At 42.9% G+C, this 24001-nt stretch overlaps 1 protein-coding gene and 1 pseudogene across 1 annotated transcript in view; both read right to left on the bottom strand.

Annotated features, from left to right (window-relative positions):
* Window positions 1-9519: 9519 nt before the first annotated feature.
* Window positions 9520-24001, bottom strand: part of LOC147612496 (putative mitochondrial adenine nucleotide transporter BTL3) — a 41240-nt gene continuing 26758 nt past the window's right edge. The window contains exon 4 of the mRNA XM_086783124.1: window positions 9520-10088. Within this exon, the coding sequence (XP_086639250.1) occupies window positions 10020-10088 (69 nt within the window). The 3' untranslated portion in view covers window positions 9520-10019. The remainder of the gene's footprint in view (window positions 10089-24001) is intronic.
* Window positions 10311-22726, bottom strand: LOC147612497 (uncharacterized; annotated as a pseudogene).

Genomic DNA, 24001 nt, shown 5'->3' with positions numbered 1-24001 from the left:
CTCCCGTAGTACTGCGACTCTCATGTTTGGCACAAGAAACTCCATGGTTACAAGTGCCTCCAGCCAATACATAATTTGAATGGTATCTGCCTAGTTTCAATCTGATATGATGACGTTTTGAATGCCCATAGTGTGGATTGTAGCTTTTGACCCCAATTTATCCAACTTTCATTGATAATCTTTTATGTATTTTCAACACTACTTGATTGTTGGACTCTTCATGTCCATTGCATTGTGGATAGTAGATTGTTGATTTTTTTGTGTATGACCATATGTGGCCATCGTGAGCTTGGATATCCATCAAGGAAATGTCCTCCTTGTTCTCTTTTATGAGCTCTACTAAGCATCCATAATGTTCTCTTTTATGAGCTCTACCAAGCATCCATAATGTTCTCATACAAAACCTTTACCACTGAATTGGTTGAATTATTATCCCTAAGGGCCTTTGTCTCTACCCTTGGTGCAGTAGTCCATTGTGCAACGAAGATATAGAAATTTTCTATCCATATTGAGATGCAAGTTGAGATGCAAGGTTAACTTTTCTATCGATAAAATCTAACCTCCACTTCATGGATGCTTCAATTGACGGATGCAAGGTTGACTTTTTCGATAAAATCAAGCCCCCACTTCATGAATGCTTCATGTGACAGAAGCAGATTATGTGGCATTCTGTCTATGTAGTCAGTTGTCTTCTAACCTTTGATATAAATCAAACTGCTTAGCAAAATCACAAGCGTCCTTTATTAGCGGAGTTGGTCGATCATAGGACCACCATCTTGTATTATTTTCTTGCATGCGATGTGATCTCCAAAGTGACCAAGTTTGCCCTGATGAGCATAAATCACAGGCGTCCTTCAGTAGAGTTGGCCACCATAGGGCTAGCTTGTATCATTTTCTTGCATGTGCGGTGTGACCTCCAAAGTGACCAACCACCACCACCCATGCCCCGATGAGATTTTATCAGGATGGCTTGCTAGGCGCACACATGCAAAGTATATGATCTACTCCCATTTTTCACACCTGATTAGAAGCTTTCAATGTTTAGTGCCAACTTCTTGCATTGATCCCCTTAGCATCCTTTCATGAAGAAAAATGTGTTATTGTAGAAAGGTCAACATCTCTTCCTGAGATTTGTTGCATAGGCCGCTACATCCATGTCTTATTGCTTTAGTTCTCTCATGATGTCTATACCTTTGTATGTTGGGAACTAGTTATAGCTAAACAATAGTTCTTTAAAATCCAATACTCTTCATGTTACTCTGCCTCTTGTTCATGATCTTCTTCTTGATTTTGCACTAGTTCTTGCATTAGTTGCTACTACTCAATCTCCTCTTGTGCTCCTTCTTTTTCCACCAAGATTCTTTCAAAATCAGTGGCTTCAACACTAACACTCCTCTTTCATTACTTCTACTTTAGCATTGTAGATGCTCCTCTATCATTACTTCTACTTCAGCACCCTAGATGCTCTTTGGTGGCAATCAATGTCGCTATCTAGCAGGATCGGTAAAAATGTCGAGGTTTAAACCACTACAACAAGACAGACATCTGTTGACTAAGACAGGTCCAAAAATTCTTGGGATTCAATAGCATAATTGCCAGCAGTCGACCAATGCACACACACACACACACACACACACAAATAGATGCACATAGAGAGACTGTTGAAAGAGATGAAGCACATGCAGTGAAAGAAGATTACATAGTTAAAGGAAATACAACATGAATGTACTATTATCTAAAAGATAAGACTACAAGAGAACGACAAGAGAGTTACAAGAGAGAAAGTGTACATTACTATATTAGAATCCTATAGTCTGAGTGAGTGAGTGAGAATCTACTCTCTCTAAATAAATAACTCATTAGCTAGCTATCTACTCACTACACTGTCTAAATCTGCACACAAGTCACTTATGTACATCTGCACCTATTGGTTACATTCAAGATCCTAATGCATTGACGACTACAAAGTTTGTACAAGGTAGTGGGTACATGGGTAGCGATTGCCAACATGTGGGATTATGGAGTCGGCCATGTGGTTGGATTGGTAATGAGGTCCTCGATAGCACTTTGGGTGAGGGTCGATCCCACAGATCAACACCTGAAGTTGACAAAACTTGGATGCCCACCAATGTGCAGGTTTGCCAATCGAACAATGCAATCCAACATGCACGCACACATGCACAATGCACACATATAGTAGACTATTGAAAGAGACTAAGTAAATGTAGTGAAAGAAGATTACATAGTTAAAGAAAATGCAACAAGACTATACTATGTAAGAAAAGATACAACATAGCTCTTGTATATTATTATATCAGATACACTATAGTGTGAGTGAGTGAGTGAGAATCTACTTCTCTCTCTAACTAAGTAACCCACCAACAGGCTATCTACTCACTAAACTATCTAAGTCCACACAAGTTGCTTATACATTCGCACCTATCGATTACATTTAAGATCCTAATGGATTGATAATTACAAAGTATTGTACAAGATAGTAATAAGTACATGGGTAGCTATTAGTGGCATTATGGAGTCGGCCATGTGGCTAGAAATGGGAATGTTGGAGTTTGTTAAGGGGTGGGTGGTAGTCCACGCAACCACCTTAATAAGGTCCGCTTAGAGTACAGGTGGATTCCACCTATCAATTACATTTAAGATGCTAATGGATTGATGATTACAAAATATTGCACAAAGTAGTAATGAGTACATGGGTAGCTACTAGTGGCATTATGGAGTCGGCCATGTGGCTAGAAATGGAGTCGGCCATGTGGCTAGAAATGGTAATGATGGAGTTTGTTAAGGGGTGGGCAACAGTCCACGCGACCACCTTCATAACGTCCGGTTAGAGTGAGGGTGGATTCCACGGATCGACATCCTTACCTGTCTATGGACAACAACTCACATACTAGCCTAGTGTGCGAGATCTCACATTCTAAGGTAACTTCCATAAAACCCTTGATACACCCTTTGACATGGCTAAAATCCATCTACTTCATCAATATTTTGATCACCTATTTGCCCAGCAACACCCCAAAGGAAGCTGGCACTTTGTTGATCCTAGGGACTACCCAGTTGTATGTCACACACACAGGAGTCCAAACTGAGTGATGTCTATCTCCAAATCTGGTGAGAGAGTACATGGCTACACCTAAAGAAGTTCACATCCCAAGCTCATGCCCATCAAAAGGCGATGGTCCCCATCTATAGCTTTATATACATTGATGGACCCCCACACCGCTCACCACCATGGAGATGCAGCTCTAAATGAAGAACTTTAATGATCTTTATTACACCAAGGTCCCTAACTCTACTATAGTGGCCACATGCTGCTTCTTCTAGCTCATCATCCTCATCCTTGAGAAGAGCCAATGGACAAGAAAAGGCCGTTGAATTCAATAAAGGTCCCAACTTCCACCAGTAGGATAAATCTTTAGTACATGGTCAAATACTTCAATGGCCATAGGAGAGTGATCACTTTTTAAGACATGCGAGATATCAGGTTCTAAATCCTTTGATATCATGGCGGTGGTCCGGTTGTTTTCTTTTGGCTTTCCCAAATGCCCTTCATCATGTCCTTCTATGAGACCGATGGTGTCTTTGGAAACAATGAGAATGAAAGTCACCCCTATACCATACTAGGCTGCCTCATCTATACTACTTTTTACTTATTTATGGACCTAAAGTTGGCACCCAAAAAACCTTGTCCAAGGGTGCCACAAAAACAAAGAGTCAAAGAAAGCAGAAAAATAAGAGTTGAAGAAAGTAATGTATTATAGTATGGAAAGATTGATGATCTCACTAAGAACTACTCAATTGGACTTTTCCTTAAAGTAAATCAAGCTAGTGGATTAGGGCACTAAACTCACTAGAAAATGACAATTATGAGGTCTTGATACACACGTTCATTGTGGCAGTTTCACCTAGTACTACCAGATGGAGCCCCATTGTTGTGCGTAGATCTACAACTTGAAGTAAGACATGAAGGCCACGATTGACTTGGAGTGTGAAATAATGAATATAAATATATTGTGAAATAATGAATATAATAAATATAGTAAGGCCAAAAGAGCATGTAGAGTTTGTTGTGTCTACACAAGGCTCTCGAAAAAAAGGGCTTTAATACACTGACACTATATCTATTTTTTCATCTTGCATATTAAATGACCTACTTGAGGAGGACAGCTGCATAGATCCTTACATGCCATGTAAGATCCTATACTTCATTTTCTAGAGACATTTTAGTCTCATTCTAGAGAACCACATGCCAGTCCTTCAAGCAATTCTAACAAAGCAAAAACTTTACTAGGATTTTTTAAGAATGGGGTGACCATATTATGTTTGTTTTTTGGGCTTACTGTGTGCATTAGCGATATGAATGTTGTGTTTTTAGCTTTGGTTACTAGTATTAAAAACAATGACTATTATGTATTGTTAATGGATAATTTAAGAGTTTTTTTGCTATGGTTATATGTTTCTTCATTCAAGGCACCCTTTCTTTGGGAATGTGTTCCATTTAAAAAGGCATTTTAAATGTAAAATTTTCATTTCATTGGTGTGACAACTCTAATGAGCTTGTAAGCTTGTGGGTTTTAGCTCATAAACTGATAGCCTCCTAAAACAATGAAAGAAAACAAACCCCAAAACGTGAAGAAAAAGAAAAATGATAGAAAGAACTCACACACAAAGAAAAAAGCTAATATGTGTTCCATTTTCTATAATATAGGACACATTAATGGAAAACACATCTATGTCACCACAAAAATCATTCACATTCATCGTTTCTTTGGGAGTGTGTCCCTTTTAGAAAGGAATTTTTAAATGTAAATTTTTCATTTCATTGGTGTGACAACTCCAATGAGCTTTTGTAAGCTTGTGGGTTGTAGCTCACAAAGTGGTAGCCCTCTAAATCAATGAAAGAAAAGAAACCCGAAAACATGAAGAAAATGAATAGAAAGAACTCATACACAAAGAAAAAATATAATCCATGTTCCATCACATAAATGGAAAACGCAATATATGAGATCCCTAGATACAATCTATGTCACCATAAAAAATTCAAAAAAAATCATTCACTCAATCATTGTACAATGGAAAAATCAAAAGAATAGGCAACCACAAAGATCTCATGTCAGGATTTTATTCATTATCAAATAGAACAAACAAAAAATAATTGGCTGCAATAGTAAGAAACTCAATAAATGGGAGAATAGCCCTGACAGCTTCCAAGGAAGGCCCTCTCAAAGTTATTATTTCAATTGAACTAGCCATAAAAGTCCAAACTATCACCTCAAAATAATTTCAAAAAAATGATGAAGATGAAAAATCAAAAGGCTTGAAGGGCAACAATTAAATCTTTTGATAAACCCAAAATGATTAGATATGGTAGTCTTTAATAATCACTAGATCTCAAAAAGTATAAAAGGTAACTAGAATCAAGCTATTGAGATATCGAGTTGAACTAATGTGGATATGGATGACATGCTAGGATGACACTTCCACACTTATGCCACTAGCATGTTTGGTGAGATTGTGGTTGATATGACGCCAGTCATTTACAAGCTAGCTATATAACAACAGCCGCTTTAGTTTACTAGAGTTATGGCATAGTTATAACGAACTCATTTAGTCATGTTCACAATATGGACCTTACATATTTTAGTGGTAGAGTAGTTTCACATATAGCCAACTCGTTTAGTCGGGTTCACACTATGGACCTTACTAGAGTTATGGCTTATTTATAGCCAAATCATTTAATCGATTTCACACTATGGACCACTATGGACCTTAGAGTATAGTCGGGTTCACACTATGGACTTTACATATTTTAGTGGTAGAGTACTTTCACATCTAGCATATACTCTTACCTTTATGTCATGATTGTAGAGAAGTAAGAAGCTAGAAGGCAATTGATTCATCCATCTCTCTCTTGTGTGCTTGTCTACTCGTGTGTGTGTGTGTGTGTGTGTGTGTGTGTGGCGAAGTTTGCTTTTGCAAGGAGCTCAAGCTTACCCTCTCCCTCTCCATTGCATTAACGTAGTCTTCGATAAAGCAAAATCCCAATGTATACTGTGTTGTTTTGGTCATTTGAAACCACATCAGACCCATTTTGACCTTGTAAGGTTTTTGCAAACACTATCTAGAAGTATTAACAGTGACATTTTATAGTTGTGTAGTGTTTCTACGCATGCTTTGCATAGACCATTATCCATAGTGGTTGATTTAAAGTGCCTACAGAGATTTTGACATTTGCACATATATATGGTGGATATATATTAATGTGATTCATAGAAAGTGGTTTCATAACAAGTTTACAAACCGTTGGTAATTGTGTATGTACCTTCAAACACATTATTGGATATTATAGGATTGATGTGAGTGCAGAGGTCACTCTGAGTTCAGTTTAGTCTACAAACTACCATCTATTGTGTGATGGTAAAAGTACAACATGTAACAATGTCTGGCAGCATTCTATCCGACAAGCTTGACAGGAACAACTTCCAAGCCTGGAAGTATAAGACAAAAAACTTTATCATGAAAAAACAACATTTGGAATTCATTATAGGTGATAAGAAGGAGCCAGAGCTTCCTAATGAGAATCCCACTCCACAACAGGGATATACCTTTGAGAGGGCGAGCAAGTTTATGTAATGGCTCTCTATTACTGTGTCGAATTCTATGATTGTGACCAAACACAAGATATAGGGACACCTAAAGATATCGCATGGGATACCTTGGTAAAAAGCTATATAACACAAGTACCAAGGCTAGAAAGATGTAGTTAAAGTAGGAGATGCGTAATATGTCACGGGAGAAGTTATGTGTCAATGAGTACTCATTGAAGCTGAAAGGGATTACGGATGCTTTGCCTCTATTAAAGAACCAATTCATGACGGCGACTTGGTGTTGTGGTGACTTTAAATGGACTTGGAAATATCTATGATCAATTTCGGACATGAATTAGAACTCTGATTTTTTTATATGTTCCTGAATTCTCAAGAACACATAACTCTTTTGATTAGTGAGGAGATGAATGTCAAGAGTAAATCACCCTCTTGTAATATACGGGAGCAAGACTCTACTCAAACACGGGTAGAGACAAAGGCATATAGAGATGGAGGTAGAACAAAACACTAAGATTCCGATATAAAAATATGTGGAAGAGACCACTCTAGAGATAGGGGAAGCCAGAGAGTCCAAGGTAGATAATAAAGAAATCAGAGTAGAAACAGCATGGATTTCTACTATTGTGGAAAACCAGGGCACGTAGCAAAGTATTGTTATAAAAAGAAAATTGATATAAAAAGTGAAAAGTTACAGCAAGGAAACTATGTATCTTCAAGTAAACATGCTAGAGATAGAAGTGAGCAACTTTTTGTGATGTAGTATATACTTAGTTCCGTTGCTACAAATGTACCAAATGCAGGAGATATATTGTGACCAAGATGCCCAGTGTAGCAATTCATGACATGATGCCTAAACAAAAGTGAGAAGTAAGTTGGATCGCAAGGCTAAAAAATGTATATTCATTGGTAATTCTCTTGAGCAAAAAGGTTATAGATGATATAACCCCACTATGTAAGATATGAGTGAGCAGGGATGTGTTTAATAAGATACGTAGCTATGATACACAAGTGACGAATTTTATAGAGATTGAAGCAAAGAATCGGACGAGTACCTTAAATGTTGAGCAACAATCATTGAAATTTAGTGGACCCGGAGAGTCCTCTAGCAATCATAGACACTTGGTAAGGTTGGTTGAGGTAGAATGTTAAGCATTCTAATGTGCCATATGGTGGTACTACAAGTGCTCGAAGTTCAACTTATTCACAAGGGAAAAGAAAAGGTGGATTAGCCTTTTATAATACATGATGTTTCAGTAGGTTTGATGGAGATAGTGACACTGAATCAAATCCTTGATGAGGAGTTTGGAACCTCGGTTGTTGTTACACCTGATGTAGAAAGAGCCAAAGCAATTTTGAGAAACATCTAGAAATGATCATCAGAGCAGATATCCAATAATGGAGAGGTTAAGATATAATGGATATGCAATCCATCATTATGCATATATGGTCAAAGCTATACAAGAGGTAGTAGAGCCCACATATATTGAGAAGACACGTGGACATAAGCATGGGGAAGATGCCATGGATGAAGAGATGGTTGTGATAGATGCTAATGAGACATCATGGGATTTGGTGCTCCTGCCTAAAGAAAAGATGCCATGGATGAAGAGATGGTTGTGTTAGATGCTAATGAGACATCATGGGATTCGGTGCTCCTGCCTAAAGAAAAGAAGATAATTGGATGTAAGTGGTGCCCCTACCTAAAGAAAAGAAGATAATTGGATGTAAGTAGTTCTACAAAGTGAAACATTATTTAGATGGTTCTATTAACAAGCACAAGGCAAGATTGGTTGCTAAGAGATATGCGTAGACTTATGGCATTGACTATGAGAAGACATTCAACCCGATTGCTAAGATAACAACCGTGAGAGCAATCATTACTATGGCTCTAAGAGATGGTATTAACATCAGATGGGATGGTATTTACATTCGATAGAATGGTATTTACATCATGTGAGTGTAAAGAATGCATTTTTACTTGGTGACGTACAACACAAAGTCTATAGTGTAACCCCACCAACATATGAGGATCATGCAAATTCAGATTTTGTTTATATGTGCAAAGTCTTGTATGGCTTGAAGCAAGCGCCTAGACCATGGTCAGACGAGATAGGGAAATATCTTGCAATGTTCATTTATGTGAGAAAGTCTGGCAAAGGGATTGCACTACAGGTCATCTATGTTGATAACTTGATGGTCACGTTAATAGAACTTTCACTCTTTGTCAACCTTATGTTATCTAGGTTTCTTGATCAAGCATTTAATTCCTTGACCAGATCCCCTAAGCTCAAGCATGTAGCAGGTTGGTTTGCTGCTGACATGCAATCTTGCCTACATAGACGATAAAACACACGAACATATTACAGACATCCCGTAGGAGGGAGACGAATTATGATGTTCATTAGTGCATGAAAATCATAATTAAAAGGATTGATCTCCTGCACGACCTCATGACTTTGGCAAAGCTTGCTTGTAGGGTTGGAAACCTATTCATCTTGATACACCAAGCACCTTTGCATTGAACCAATTATAAACCCTGTTGAGACTGTCACAGCCAAGGTCTTCAATAGATGTTCGTCTTCGCTCTTGAGAAAGGCTGTCTAGCTTAGCAAATTTTGCAACACGAATACAGAAATAATCTGAGCTTAGAGGGGATTCACTAGGAGTGAAGCTCTCAGACATGCAGTCCCCTCGAGAATCACAGCCGGATAGTCATATCTGGGGACCTCGTGGAACCAGAACACAAACTGATGACACCAAACCCAGAGAGTTTCTCACTACAATTCTCGAGTCCATATGATTGACAGGAATGGACTAACTATTTTTTCAGGTCAAAAGCATCTGCAATATAGCATGCATATTTCCTGAGTTTTGACACCATTTTCAATAAAAATTCAGGAGCCTAACGAATTAGAAACGGCATCATTATATAAAGATTAGGATTAGATGGCTACATCATGATCACCCCCTCAATAACACTAGAACAACTCAGGCCGTGTCTAAAACAAAAACTCGACAACCATCACAAAGCACATTGTTCACGAATGTGGCTACAGGTTCAACTCAGCCTGCCTTCTCACAAGAAGGCATGTCTAAAAAATTCAACTACCATCACAAAGCACTACCATGATGTGGGAGTCTAAATAATGGAAAGCCTAACTTGGCACAGTCAGCATAATGAAACTTTACCATGTCACTGTCCGTTGGCAGCTGGTCTTTCGGTTTCTTCTGTACATGGCTTCAAAGAGCTGAGCTGGGCAACCGACCAATGCAAACCCAATGCGATTTTCTTTTCATAGTGAGATAGAAGCCACTTCATGTCACTTAAAAAATTGGTCATCCTCTCAGAATCCATTTGCAATTTTTGAGGATCAATAATTTAAGATGCAACATTTACTGTACTTTCAGAATAGACTTCATAGAGTCGTATACCAGGTAGCTCAGAGCAGCTGCTGGTAGAACCTACATCAATGACAACACAAATAAGTTCTCTTTCACACCAGTTTAAGTTACATGGAAAATAATCCAGTGCTATGTAAGCCACCATGATCTCATTATTTGCATTGAGAGAAGAAAAAAGGGGCATCCAAGTCAAATGTACTACACAATGGTTCATAAAATGTCAATTCCAACAACTATCCTTTCAAATTATCACTTTGATGAAGAATTTTATGGAGATTCAATTCAAAAACTGAAATACAAACACCACAGAAAAACATTTACACCAACCTAGAAAGATCTCATTTCTTATGAATGCTTTGCCTGAAAACACTACGCCTCTTACATAAATGATCTGTAATGGGAATAAAAGGAACAAAGTGGGTGACCTTTTCACCCTCTCACAACAGTGAACCACTTCCACAATGAAAGCAGCTACAAAAATGATCCTTCCTCCTGCATGAAAAAAAAAATCATATGTGCTCTCCAAGCATGTGCCGATTTAGCATGAGCTGTGCGTTTCAGAATGGTGTGCTGTAGCAGTTGTTTTATCCACAAAAGGATAGCTTGCAATCCTATGGTGTCTCATCCTAAAGAGTGTGTTAATCACTAGCCTGCTGAGCCTGTTATGTCATGGACCCTCTCCATGCCCACTTCCTCGGAGGATTCTAGCCAGCATGTGTGAATCAAGGCATAAGCTGTGTATTCCAGAAAGGTCTACTCTTCCCCCTCTGGATTATAACTTATTTATCCCTTGCATCTACAACCCTCTGTGCTATCACTGCCTCATGCCTTAGATGATGGGAATCCAGCATAATGTTAATGTTTGTATAGAACTCATGAGGTATAAATTCAAAGTAGCGCTCAGATCTATTTTCTTTTTCAGGAAATAAGAAAAAAACACACACACACATTGTAAATTAAGTGGTAGGGTGATGGAACCATTTATTCATTAAAGACATTCAAACATTGTTTCCAAAGGAAATCTTAATCTACCACTGGATCTTGCAATTGTGAGCTCTTCATTAGTCTAACCATTGTTCTTGTTCATTATCCACCTTAACTATATAATGGAAAGTTCATGCTATTTCCCAAACTTTTAAAAAAACCAAAGAGTGATGTCAACTCCAGGACAATCTACTCACAAAGCTTCAAATCATCAACTCCATCATGAATAGCATAACCTCATCACCAATCTAAGGCTGCACACTCCCTGTGTGTCAAAGCAAAGGGCTTTTAAAGGTGTCATTGAACCTCATCACTCTAGGCTCTAGATGGTGAGCCCTCCATGCCATGGTCCTTGCCTACCTTGATTAATTCAAAGGACTAGGTGAGAATCAGTGTTTACCTAGTCAAACACCCCCAGTCAAAAGTCAAACAGACCTTGGTCAAAGAATGGTCATATCATTGAAAATAATCAGCCATACTCCTGGAAATCTATTGTATGAGACTATGTTTGATGTCCATCCCATATCGCATGAGTTTGGTGAAGGTCAACAGAGGTCAATGCATGTAGTGTGGAATTGAATCCCTCAACAAAGACACTTCAGGCAATCCTCTTTTATGAATGTGATAAGAGTGGAAGATATAAAAGGCCAAGAATCCAGTTTGATTTTAAAGGTGGAGTTTAGAATATGCATGGAAATCTGCATTAACAAGCCTAAATTTGCTCATGGAGTGCAAGCTCAGACTTATCCCAAGTAGCTACAAGTTTCTCTATAGCATGCGGAAGTTCGATGGGTAGAATCGGTAACTTCAATGGACAGAATGCAATCTTTTGCGACAAAGATAACGCACAAGATAGAGAGACAAGTGCAGAAAGAGAGAGAGAAATGAAATGAAATGTTATATTAATGTCTTCAAAAGGCCAAAGTGACCTATGAGACTTAATTCTGGAAAAGAAAAGAAAGAACTTAAGGTAAGTATCTAGCCCTACAATACATTAGTAGGGAGCGTCCGGAAGCAGCAACTAGGGAGAGTGGGAAGCTAATGCTACTAGTCAAAATGGGGTACCTGAGTACATGGATACATGAATACATGAATATGGGGGAGTACAAAAGCGACAGTGAGTACAACAGTATATGGCTGGAGTCGTAATCATCCTAGCAACTCTAGCATGGGTCTCTGCCGGATGGCCTGGATATCTGCCATAGTGAGATGCCTGGTCGGACGAGCCCGATGCCTCGCAATGATGCTCTGAATCCTCCGGTGTAGGCACCGTCTCCGATGTGAGGATCCGCAAACCCTCGGGCGTCTGGATCTGCCCAACTGGATAGCTCTCTCAACTAGAGTCGCACAGGGTGCCCACTGCTAGGTTGTCGGCTATGTGCCCTCCCGGGTAGTCCCTCTAAAGAAGTCAGTAATCTGTCTGTGTGTGGACTCCCTACCAGTCGGGCGTCTGCTCCTGATAATGGACTCTCTGAGCCTGCGGATCTCCAGGAGATAAAAACCCAAGCATCGCTGATCACAATGACTCTAGCCAGTGGTCCAAATCCCTCTCTGAAAAGGCAATGGTAGTGCCCTCGAATCTCATAATATGTTGTGCAGCGACAGATGTAGTGCTCCTCCGTCTCTAGCTCTATCCAACAAATCTGACAAATCTTGTCCCCTGGAGGTATGCCTCTAAATCTGCCTGTATCTCTAACTGATGTGAAGAGGTGCGCATCTGCCCAATGGCGCACCTCAATCCATAAGACAGATGGGTATCCATGTAGCTCGGTCTAAGTATAAAGCCATCCTCAGTGGTGCAGAGAAGATGGTCTCTATAGAAAGCCATCTTCGTCCCCAACTCATGTGAGGGCTCTAGCCATGTCCTCCTAGTGTCCAACTGAATGAGGTCCTGTCTGATGACTCTACTAATCTCAAAATGTGTGAAGGTGAGAGAGCGTGCCTCCAGAGAGTACTGGAAGGGTGGAAGTCTGTCTAAACTGAACCCGTGGAGCTCAAACCAGGATGCTATCTGCACATACCAACATGAAGTGTCTCCCTCCATGGCTAGCTGACGAGAGGACTCTAAAGCAAGTCATGCATACCGGTGTCGGGGAAGCTCCCAGGTGCTATGAATGAAGGACACTGATCTGGGAAGAGCCTCGACTATGATCGGTGGTGCTTCCATCTCGGCTCTGATAATCTCATGGGGTACCGAGGCCTTAGCTCGAATCATCCTAGAGATCATGGACACAAGTGGTCTCTCCATCTATCTCCATCCATCGTATGTGCGTCCTAATCGACTGTGATGATCTAGGCTAGGCCCCCAGATCTCTACTCCATATAGCATAGCCGATGTGACCAGCGTGTCCAAAAGCCACAGCTTAGTGTGTGGCTCCTGAAACTGTACCTGTGAGCACATCCTCTCTAGACCTCCTAGTGCTGCATATCCTCTAGTCAATCTGGCCTTTGCTGCCCCCCTCATGGAAAATGTGGGCCCAGTGAACACCACTCCAAGATATGTGTACGAGTCAACATACTCCACTGTCTCCTGTCCATATGTGAAAATAGGCGCTGATCTCCAGACCCACTGAGCTGTAGTGTTAAACACCATAACCTTGGTCTTACCAAGGTTAACTGAGAGCCCACTGTCCTGTGCATAAGCATGTAAAGTATCCAAGTGCCTCCGCATACCCACTGGTGAGTCTGCTATAAGCACAATATCATCAGCATATAAGAGCAGAGGTATCAAAGTGCCAGCCAACTGGGCTCCTCTGTCCCCTCGTGTCCCAATATAATCAAAGATCTCATCAATGTATAGTCCAAATAGAGTCGGAGAGAGCGGGCAGCCCTGTTTCACCCCTATAGTGGAGTGTACTGGTTGGGAGAGACCCTCTGATGTCTGCACCTGCCCAACTACTGTCTCATAAAGTGCCATAATACCCCAAATGAGCTCACATGGAACCCCCAAGTCTTGCAGCCTGCGCATCAGTCTAGCTCTGGGCACTGTGTCAAAGGCCTTGCGGAAATCCACAAAGCCACAGTAGATCCTCCTCCCATGTGCTCTGCCCTGAGGATAAAGATATGATCCAAAGTAGAGAATCTCCTCCTGAAACAGGCTTGTCGACCCCTTGTCTCTCTGCCCATCTGCTCAACTCATGCTCAAGAATAGAGGCAAATAGCTTGGCCAGCGAGTGACCAATCATAATGGTGCGGTAGTTAATCGGCAGGCTCGGATCTCCAGACTTGAGTACCGGCACAATCGTGGAAGTACTCCAAGTCCCAAGAAACCCCTCACACATGGCTCTATTAAACATGAGAGCTAGCAAGTCTGCAATCGTATCTCTAGCATGTATGAAATGCTCGGCTACAATGCCCTCATGATCCTGTGCCCTCCCTGTATGCAATCTGTTGATGGCCCTCCTCACCATCTCTGCTGTGAACAAGGTAGAAGTGGGTGGACAAGGCTCTGGAGGGTTCGGTAGTGGTGGCTGCTCTAGTATTGTGTAGAGGGAGGCTGCATACTCGCCCCATGTATCTGGAGAGGTAATGGCCAGAGGCGGGGGGTGCACTCTAAGCAATCTCCAAGCCTCCCCAGAATCCTGACTCAAAAACAACTGATAGATGTCTCTCTCCAGCCGAGTTAAGAATGCTCTCTTCTTCCGCTGAATGAGGGATCGGAAGATGATGCGTGACTGTCTACATGTAGTAACACCTGTGGCCACCTCTCTCTGTAGCCAGGCTCTGAGCTCCCTACAGTCATCATCATACCAACTATTCTGGGGCATGCTCCCAGGACGTGGTCGTACTGTGGGCTGCGTGTGTGGGAAGGCCGTCGCTGCAGCTGTATGTAAAGCCTCTGTCAGGATCTGTGTGAGCTCTGCTAATGGCCTCTGTGGATCCTCTGCACTCAACAACCTGTAGATCTCTGCGGTGTATGCTCCATCAGTCTCTCTACAGAAGGTATATCTCGGGTGATAGGAGGACTGCCCAACCTGGCGGGTACTGTAGTGGAAATCCACCGTAAAGGAGAGAAGTGCATGATCCACCGTAACTCTGATGGGCCTGGGGCCAATCGCAGTATTGGATCCCGAGTACCTTCTGCAGGGTCCCCACCACCAATGGTGTATTTGCTTTATTAGAATTATGTACAATAACGCAAATCTGTAGATCTGATGATGTATCACTCCCCTTGGCTGTCCTGGCCCTTGGAATACTTCACCCCTTGTGAGTGGTAAGATGAATGACTGATTCATGCCCATGCTCTTATAGGCCCTCTAGGTGCTGGTCTGTTTGCTCTACAGGGGGTCAGCCTGCAGATTTTCTCCACGACCTGTTTATCACCCCTTTTCGGGCAGCGCTTTTCACACCATGTCTTGGCCAAGATCTGGCCGCCTCTACTGGGCTGGCCACCTGCTGTCCAGGTTGCGCCTGGCCTGTCCAGACCACCTCTGAGGCTGGCCACCTGGCTGGGCTTGCCTCCAAGGCTAGTCGCCTGGCTGGCCAAGCCCCCATGGGCTGGCCAACAGGCTGCCAGGCCCTTTCCTTGGGCTGACTCAGGCCTAGCCACTCCATAGGCTGGTGGCCATTGACCATGGGCCTCTTGAGCCCTTGGGGTGGCATAAGGCCTACCCCGTGCCCATGGACAAGGGATACAAATCCTGGGGTAGCCCAAAGGGCTTCCCCCTTCTCCTACATGCATCTACACATACACCTGGTATCTAGCTTAACTTGACAGAAGGTGCATGGCCTCCAAAATAGTCCACCAATAAAGCCACATAGTCATTGAAGAATTTTTTGTCGAGCCAAACTGCTTCGTGAGTCCCGTCTTGAAGCTTCGTGAGGAACTGTCTTTGTCTTCAGCTAGAGCTATGCTTGAAGCGGTGCAAAAGGATCTGCTAGGGAACCATCACTTCAGCTTCGTCAACTATGTCTAGTTCTGCTTCGTCTTAAATCTTCGAAGGCATTGGACCTGCATATGGTTTTAAGCCAACTAACATGAACCACATCATGCTTAACTTTCGACATCACTTTCCCACCTATTTCAACCGTTGCTTCATAATCCGAAGATAAACCCAATCTCCTTCCGAGAACTTCAAATCCCTTCAGTCTTTATTGTCTTGTCAAGTGTAGGCCTCTTGCACTTTAGCGAGCCTGCCTTTGATTGATTCCAAGATCTCCTTGGTAAGACACCGTCAATCTGTTCACTTCAAGTACTGAAGACGAGGTTCTGGTCAATAGCAACCGGAATGGTCTTCCAAATGCTGCTTCATAAGGAGTCCTGCTGATAGCTGAAGAAAACGAACTTCTTGAACTAAAGGCAAATATGATTCTCACTTACTTTGTTGATCATGGACACTTCAACACGTCGAAGGCCAACTGGTTCTAAATTTATGTCTGGCCATCTATCTGTGGGTGTAACGCACTAGTTTAGTACCAAAATTGTCGAACAACGCCCCCAAAAATGACTAGTAAATTTGGCATCTCGATCTCACACTATGGTCCTAGGAATCCCACCAATCGGGTACCAATGCTGAATGAACAAGTGGGCAACATCTTCGACGGTCACATTGGCCCTATAAGGAATAAGCATAACAAATTTGCTAAATCTATCAACAATAGTTAAGTACTGAGTATTACGCTTACACGGACTAGGATGCAACTATCTTAGAAAGATCCATCTGGAATGAGTAAAGACTGTAACAACCCTATCTTCTTCCCACGAGAAGCTTTCACTTTCTGACAAACGTCACATCATTGCACATGAGTGAACACATCTCGACTCATTCTTGGTCGATAGTATTGCCTTTCTAGCTTCTCCAAAGTCGAATTCATGCCCCTATGACCACTCGTGATGGCGTCATGGATGTCATGGAGAAGAGCTTCCCTAAATGACTTAATGACACAAAGGCGGACTTTGTAGAAAAGCCAACCATCTCGTATCAAAAAGTGGCATCGTCCTATGGCATCTAATGCCTATTCCCACAGTGTACCGAAGTCCTCGGAATCTGCATATGTGTGCTTCATATCATCTAGTCCCGTACCAACAAGGTCTAGTCTAGTGTTCTGAATTAGAGTTACTATTCCCTTCCTGCTCAAAGCATCGGCCATTTGGTTGGCCTTTCCTGGAAGGTACTCGATCATGCCACTGAATTGCAAGAAAATTTGGCTCTAGCGGTGCTAACAGTCACTCCACTATGCACTTGCCATTGTCTGAAACCAAAGCAATGCCTGTTGGTCAGTGCAAACCTCAAATTCTCTCCCATAAAGGAAATGCTGCCGATTTCAGGACCTCAATTACTGCTAGGAGTTCCTGATCATAGACCGAGTAATACTTTTCTGCGGGTAGTGACTTACAGGACATGTAAGCTACTGGATGGCCATTCTATTGTAACACGGCTACAATCGCGATGTGATTACTTGGAACGGCTCGTCCCACAAGGCAAGCACTAGACAAGGAGCTTCTGACAAAGCCACCTTGAGGTTCTTGAATGCCTCGAAAGCCCATGGAGTCATCGAGATCCGGTGCCTTATGGTCTTGATACCCCTAAGCAAATCTCTAAGATCCGCCAAGAGGTCAAAGAATCTGTCGATGTGGGTGGAATATGCTTGGTATATACCCAGAAAGGATCAGATATCGTAAGTTGTCTGTGGTGTCTCCCAATTGACTATCTCAGCCACTTTGGTTAGATCAAGTCGGATTTCCTTGGCACTGATTATGTATCCAAGGTAGTGAAATGTTATATTAACGTCTTCAAAAGGCCATAATGACCTATGAGACCAAAAAGTTACATCATGGTGGATCTGATACAATGTCTGGATAAAAAAACCAGAAAATGAAAAATAAAGATGATACTACTGGCACCTAGAAAATGAAATTGGAACTGGAAGGTAAACAGAAACCCTTATAGGGTGTGAATATAGTGAAGGGGGGGGGGGGGGGTACGCTATGGAGGTGCCTCCATCTCATAATATGTGCCGCATCGGACACTGGCGGATCTCCTCAATATCCTCTGTGGTCAGCACCCTGACTGGGTGTCCCGCATGTCTCGCAAGAATAATCTGAATCCGCCGCTGCAACCTCCGTCTATGTTGGGATGCCCTCCTCCGTAGTCGTGGGCGTCTGGACCACCCAAGCTCAATCGCACGATCAATCAGTGTACCGCTAGTGTGGGCGGTATCCATGTCCTGCTGCTGCTGTTGTGGTCCATTTGGCGCAGTGATGGCTGGACTAAAGAAGTCTATAATGTGCCTCTGAGTCTGGCTCTCTGTGCGCCTAAGCAGGCTATCTCTATATCTCCGCAGCTCAAGCAAGAACAATCCCAAACACCTCTGGTCCTGGTACCCCATGACTCTGGAAAGTGGTCCAAAACCCTCTCTGAATAAACAGTGGAAACGACCACGTATCTCATAGTATGCAGTACAATGGCATATATAATGCAGCTCTGTCTCTCGCTCCCCATGGCATACTCGGCATATCCTGGCCTCAGCTGGTATACCTCTATATCGGCCAATCTCAATCTCAAGCTGGTGTGAGGATGTGCGAATCTGACCAATAGCACATCGTACTGCATGAGACAAGTGTACATCCATGTAACTCGGTCTGATCACAAAACCATCTGCTGTGGGCTGAAGAAAATGGTCTCTGTAGAAAGCCATCTTCGTGCCCAGCTCCTCAGTCGGCTGTATCCATGTCCTCCTAATGTCCAGCTAAACTAAATCCTAACGGATGAGTTTGGTAATCTCTGTCCGTGTGAGAGTGAGAGAGGGTGCCTCCAGAGAATACTGGAAGGGAGGCAATCTGTCCATGCTAAAACCATGTGCCTGGAACCAAGATGTCATCTGTCCATACCAACAAGCCGTGTCTCCCTATAAAGCTAACTGTCGCGAGGACTCAAGGGCAAGGCGTGCATATCTGTCTCGGGGGAGATCCCACAAGCCATGTATGTAGGAGACTGATCTCGTAAGAGCCTCAATCACCAGAGGAGCAGCCGCCAGCTCTGCTCGAATAATCTCATGAGGTACCAAGGCCTTGGCTCTAATAACCCTAGCAATCATAGATACCAAAGGCCTCTCCATACCTCTCCACCCGCCTGCGCTGTGATGGCCTTCAAAGAAAACTTTGACTTCTTCTCATTGACATAGAGCTCGTTACTTTCTAGTGAACCTCAAACAAATAAAACTTTGACTTCTTCTCATTGATTGACATAGAGCTCGTTACTTTCTAGGAACTTCAAAACCTTCTCCACATTAGCTCTTAGTTGGCAGTCCAACTCCGATTCCATTGCTTGGACAAGCGGTATGGAAACTTTCTCAAGAGATCCGAGTCTGGGAGAAGGTCTATCTTGTGATCCTCTGATCTAGATGGGGGGAGTTGGGGAGGACTTCTCGAAAGCACTGGCCACCATCTGGGCAGTATGGATATAAATCATTGCACATTGTGCGCCTTTCCGTATTTCTCGTTTAGCTTGCAAGTGGCTTACAAGAGGAAAGATCAGAATCCCTGGCTCACACTTAATGGTTATTACTGGGACTTTGGACACACTTTGGGTAATCTGGAAAGTGTGTCTGTCTCAATCAATGTTTGGCTGAAACTTGTGAAACCATTGAATTCCCAAAATTATGTTTGCTCCTACAAGAGGGCAACCATAAAGTCTCGCACACTCAACCATAAAGTCTCACACACTCTATGCCATGAATCACTAGCGTAGTAACTTGAGCTTCAAACTTGATGCTCGTTGTCATGCCTGTGCTAAATCCCTCAACCTTCTTGTCTACCGGTCAATAGAAATAGGCTCGCCGAGCAACCTATTTTGTGACCACATCCTCTGTGCTATTGCCGTTGTCAAATAAGACAACTCTCTGGCCACCTATGTAGCCAAACGTCTTGAGCAATTCATTACGCTCATACTCCTGGTCTTGGGCGCCCTTCTACTGACCTTCGAGCTCCCAGCTCATGATTGCACCAACCGAAGAACTAGGGGTCACCACTGGGATCTGTGGGAGCGAGACTCACCATGGAAGCCGTGGAGGCTAGGGTGGTAGTTTGCGGAGTAGTAGTCTTCTTTGGACAATCCTTAGAAGTGTGTCCTTTTGTATGACAAAAGAAAACACCTACCCTCCTTGTAATGAGCTCTCTCTTCTCGACTCAGTTTCCCACCGGTCTTGCCTGCCTGATCTTTCTTGCCTGGAGTAAGCTTCGACGCATTAGTCGAGTTCTTGGAGTCAGAGGCTTCCGTGCTCTGTCCTAGGGAAGACCCCTATGGTTCTGGCCTTTTTTTCCCCGAGGCGGGTGCCTTGGGAATGGAAGACTGCAAAGTCTTGGGCTTTCCGCCATTATACTTCATCTCAGCACTCTGCGCAAGCGAGAGTGCATCTTCGAAGATGACTAGCCAAAACATACACACTTCCCACTAAATTTGCATGTCAAGGCCATAAAGGAACTGCCCTTTCTTGTTCTTATCAGAAATGCCTAATTGCAAACATAAGTTCAAAATACATGTTTCTCATTAATATTGAGAGACAAGTGCTCTTGTGATGCATCATAACTGCAAACCAAAAAAGCCCAATCATCATGCAAAAAATCCCCAATTTAATTTGTGCTCTATAAATCTGCCCAGGTACATAGGTAGAGAGAAGGCAACGGCATTGGTTGAGGTCGGCAAGGGGTGGTGACAGCAAGGCTAGCGGTGTTGTACAAAAGGGAGCGTTGTAACTCGCGGGTGCCTATGGGACTAGGGCCTTTGATACACTTGTTGATACCATCAATGCATATTAAAACATTTAAACATGGCCACAGCCTTAACACATATCCATCATCACTTTGCATAAGACATAAAAGCTGGACAAAACATCCACAAATGCTGAAAATGGAGCTTGCACATGTGACACTGCATAAAGGCCAGAATGGGCCGACCCCCCCCCTTGGAGTATTTCATTACCCAAGGAGAATAATATCATGTACAAGCTTTGAGGGCCCTACTCTCCCCATGGGAGATGCCGAATTATCCATATACAAATGCCATATAACAGCCCAACACGAGGCAACCAAGCCGGAACATAGGCTGTAGAAATGCCGAGCCAATAATATAATCCATATACCTCTGTGTGGGTACTGATTCTTTCCCGAAAACCACACGTCTTCATGCAATAGAGCTGGTACAGCAAGTACAATGCTCCATTCAACTGGTACAATAGGTACAGTGGCTAGTACAATAGGTACAACAAGTACAATAGGTGGTACAACAAGTACAAATGCTGGTACAACCGGTACAATGGCTAGTGCAGTAAGTACAATGGTTGGTACAATAAGTACAATGGTTGGTATAGCAAGTACAGCAAGTACAAGGACTAGTACAACAAGTATAGTGGCTAGAAATCATAATAAAATGATTAAATACCCTTGCCTTCAGTATTTCTTCGTGATGGAAGCCTCCAAAACAGTAAGTACAAGGACTGGTACAACAAGTATAGTGGCTAGAAATCATAATAAAATGATAAAATACCCTTGCCTTCAGTATTTCTTTGCGATGGAAGCCTCCAAAACAGTCCCCAACTGCTGGTATTCTTCATGGGCAGCCTTCAAGAGAGAGAGAAAGAGAGTAGCCATCATTAGGACAGCATATAACGGTGGTACAGGCTAGTGTGCGCAGCAAGTGAGCCTCCATTAATGAAGACAGAGGGCTCCAATTTATAGATTTGGGGCTCCCATGAGTAAAAATGGAAAGAGAAGGCTATGATGACAAGTGGAGAGCCACACAAAAGCTGAAGTGACAAGTGTAAGGCCACTTGTCTCACTTTGATCCACTTTCTAACAAGTGTCAGGCCACTTGTCTCACTTTGCTCCACTTTCTTGCCACATGTCCCAATCTAAGAGATGGGTCCTTCCATAAACTTTATCTCTAAAAATATCCCAACTGGTAGACATTCTGTCATAGGCACTTTGCCAACTCTTGGTATCTACTCAATTCCAGATGCAATGACGCGAACAGAATTTCCATCGGAGTCGGGCCAAAAAGCAACTCTCCTAAATTTTAGGAGTGTGGTCCTTTGTATTCCAAGATAATCCCCCATTCCCAAAGCTTGTACTTTCCAAATATTTAGACATCCTGGAGTCCACCAGACCCCTTTCATACTGGGAAATTGTTAGACATCATCCCCTACTTGGTGGCTTCCTATTTGGTGTCCTATTTTAGCCTCTAGGGCTGACCATGTTAGTCAGAGGGGCTGGTCACCCTTCACTCATATTTTACCCATATTTATTCCTCATTTTATGGTCTTGGGATTTTCCCCAGTCATGGAGGTATTTATCCCTAGTCGGCTGCCTTCATGTAGAGGTATATATAGCCGGCATGCCTCCCTCATATTTTACTGCGTGCATTGCTTGCCTAGCTTGTCTAGCTGCAGTCCCTCACTTACGAGGTTCTCCCCTCTTGCTCGGGACATGTATTCCTTTTGATGATGATATTGAGAGCAGGTTCTCACCTGTGTTTCCTCTCCATCTTTCTCTCTCACTCTCTCTCCTGTGTTTCCACTTTCCCGCACATTCTATCATGGTATCAGAGCGCCGGTGATTTTCAGCGTTGGATGCTCCCTCCTATACCTCTTCATATCTGCGTTTTTTCCGCCCCTGGACAGACCTGCGTTTTTGCGTTTTCAGCAAGGGCAGCAGCACATAGGTTGCTGCGTTTTTCTTCAGGTGGCTGTCTACAGCAGTTTTCAGCAATTCTCGGCATTCCTACCCCCCCCCCTAGTGCTGGTCGCTTGTTTTGTACAGGCCAGCAGGAGCATGTTTGCTGTTTTTTTCTTCTACAGGTTTCTGATGCTGATTTGCTGATCTGAGGCTTGGGTGTACCTATTTCTTCAGCGTTTCCATATTCAGCCCCTTATACCTCTGCGTTTTCAGATTTGCAGCATGGTTGCTGCGTTTTTTCTGAACCAATCTTGCTGGTAGCTCTACCTTCAACTGGGCTGCATCTATTGGACCCGAAGGTACCTTCTCTTCAGCGTTTTACCTCATAGGAGGTGTGGACAGTGGTTGGCCTGAATTTTGAGGTTTGTAGCCCTTGTTTGGCTGCGTTTTCTTCTCCAGTGTACACAGATCACTTGCAGAGAGGGTTTCTTGATTGGATTGTGGCTTTGGAGGCAATTTGGTACTTGAGGAGGTTTCTGAATTTCTGATTTCAGTCAGCGTTTTGCTGATTTTGAAACATCTATACCTGTGTTTTGTTCATGGCCTACACAGTTTCCTGGTTTCTACCTATTCCTTGCCTTCTATTGGCGGTGGAGTGCTATTTTTGCTGGATAGCAGTGTTTTGGCTGCGTTTTGCTTCCCACAAGAGTTTTCTACACTCAGAGGAGGCCCTTCTCTAGCTACTTCACTTGAGGATCAGTTTCGGGAGCTGTGTTGTATCTGTGGTGGAGACATTCTTCTTTGACAGGAGTTTACAGTTATTTGGAGGAGAGCAGTGATCTCTTCAGAGATCCTAAGCAGAGTTTATTTTGTCCGAGCTTGTGTTCTTTGCAGTATTTGCAGAACAATAAGGGTGTTTTGCCCTTTTGTGGTGTGATCCTTTATTTGTTGCTGATTCTTGGGATCTGGTTCTACTTCTGGAACATTCTTCTGCTATCTGTGATGCTTTTGAGGACTTTGTTGCCACTGCAGTTTATATTCCCGCTTCCCTTCCTCATTGAGGAGTTACCTCTGCCTCTCTTTGTGATGCTTCTGAGGATGCCCCTCCCCCTGCCAGTTCTGATGGTTTGTTGTTTTGGAGGATGGTTTTCTGGACCCAGTGGGATGCTTTGGATCTGTGGTTGCTAACCGTGCCTGGGGCACCGTGGTACTTCCAGAGTTTTTTGGATTTGGATCAGAATCACGTTGGGCTTGTACTAGTCCGACGATATCATTTTTCAGAGAAGGATGTGGAGTCCTTTCATCTTGCGATGCCCACCTCAGTGGCGTGTACTTATGTACAGCATTGGGCAACTCATGTTATGGAGTTTGAGCAGAT

The sequence above is a fragment of the Cibotium barometz genome, chromosome 45, assembly GCF_041138505.1.
Source record: "Cibotium barometz isolate CiBa-2024 chromosome 45, ASM4113850v1, whole genome shotgun sequence".
In the NCBI taxonomy this organism is placed as follows: Eukaryota; Viridiplantae; Streptophyta; class Polypodiopsida; order Cyatheales; family Cibotiaceae; genus Cibotium; species Cibotium barometz.
Note: the sequence above shows the minus strand (reverse complement) of the source record. Positions and strands in the feature narration are given on the sequence as shown.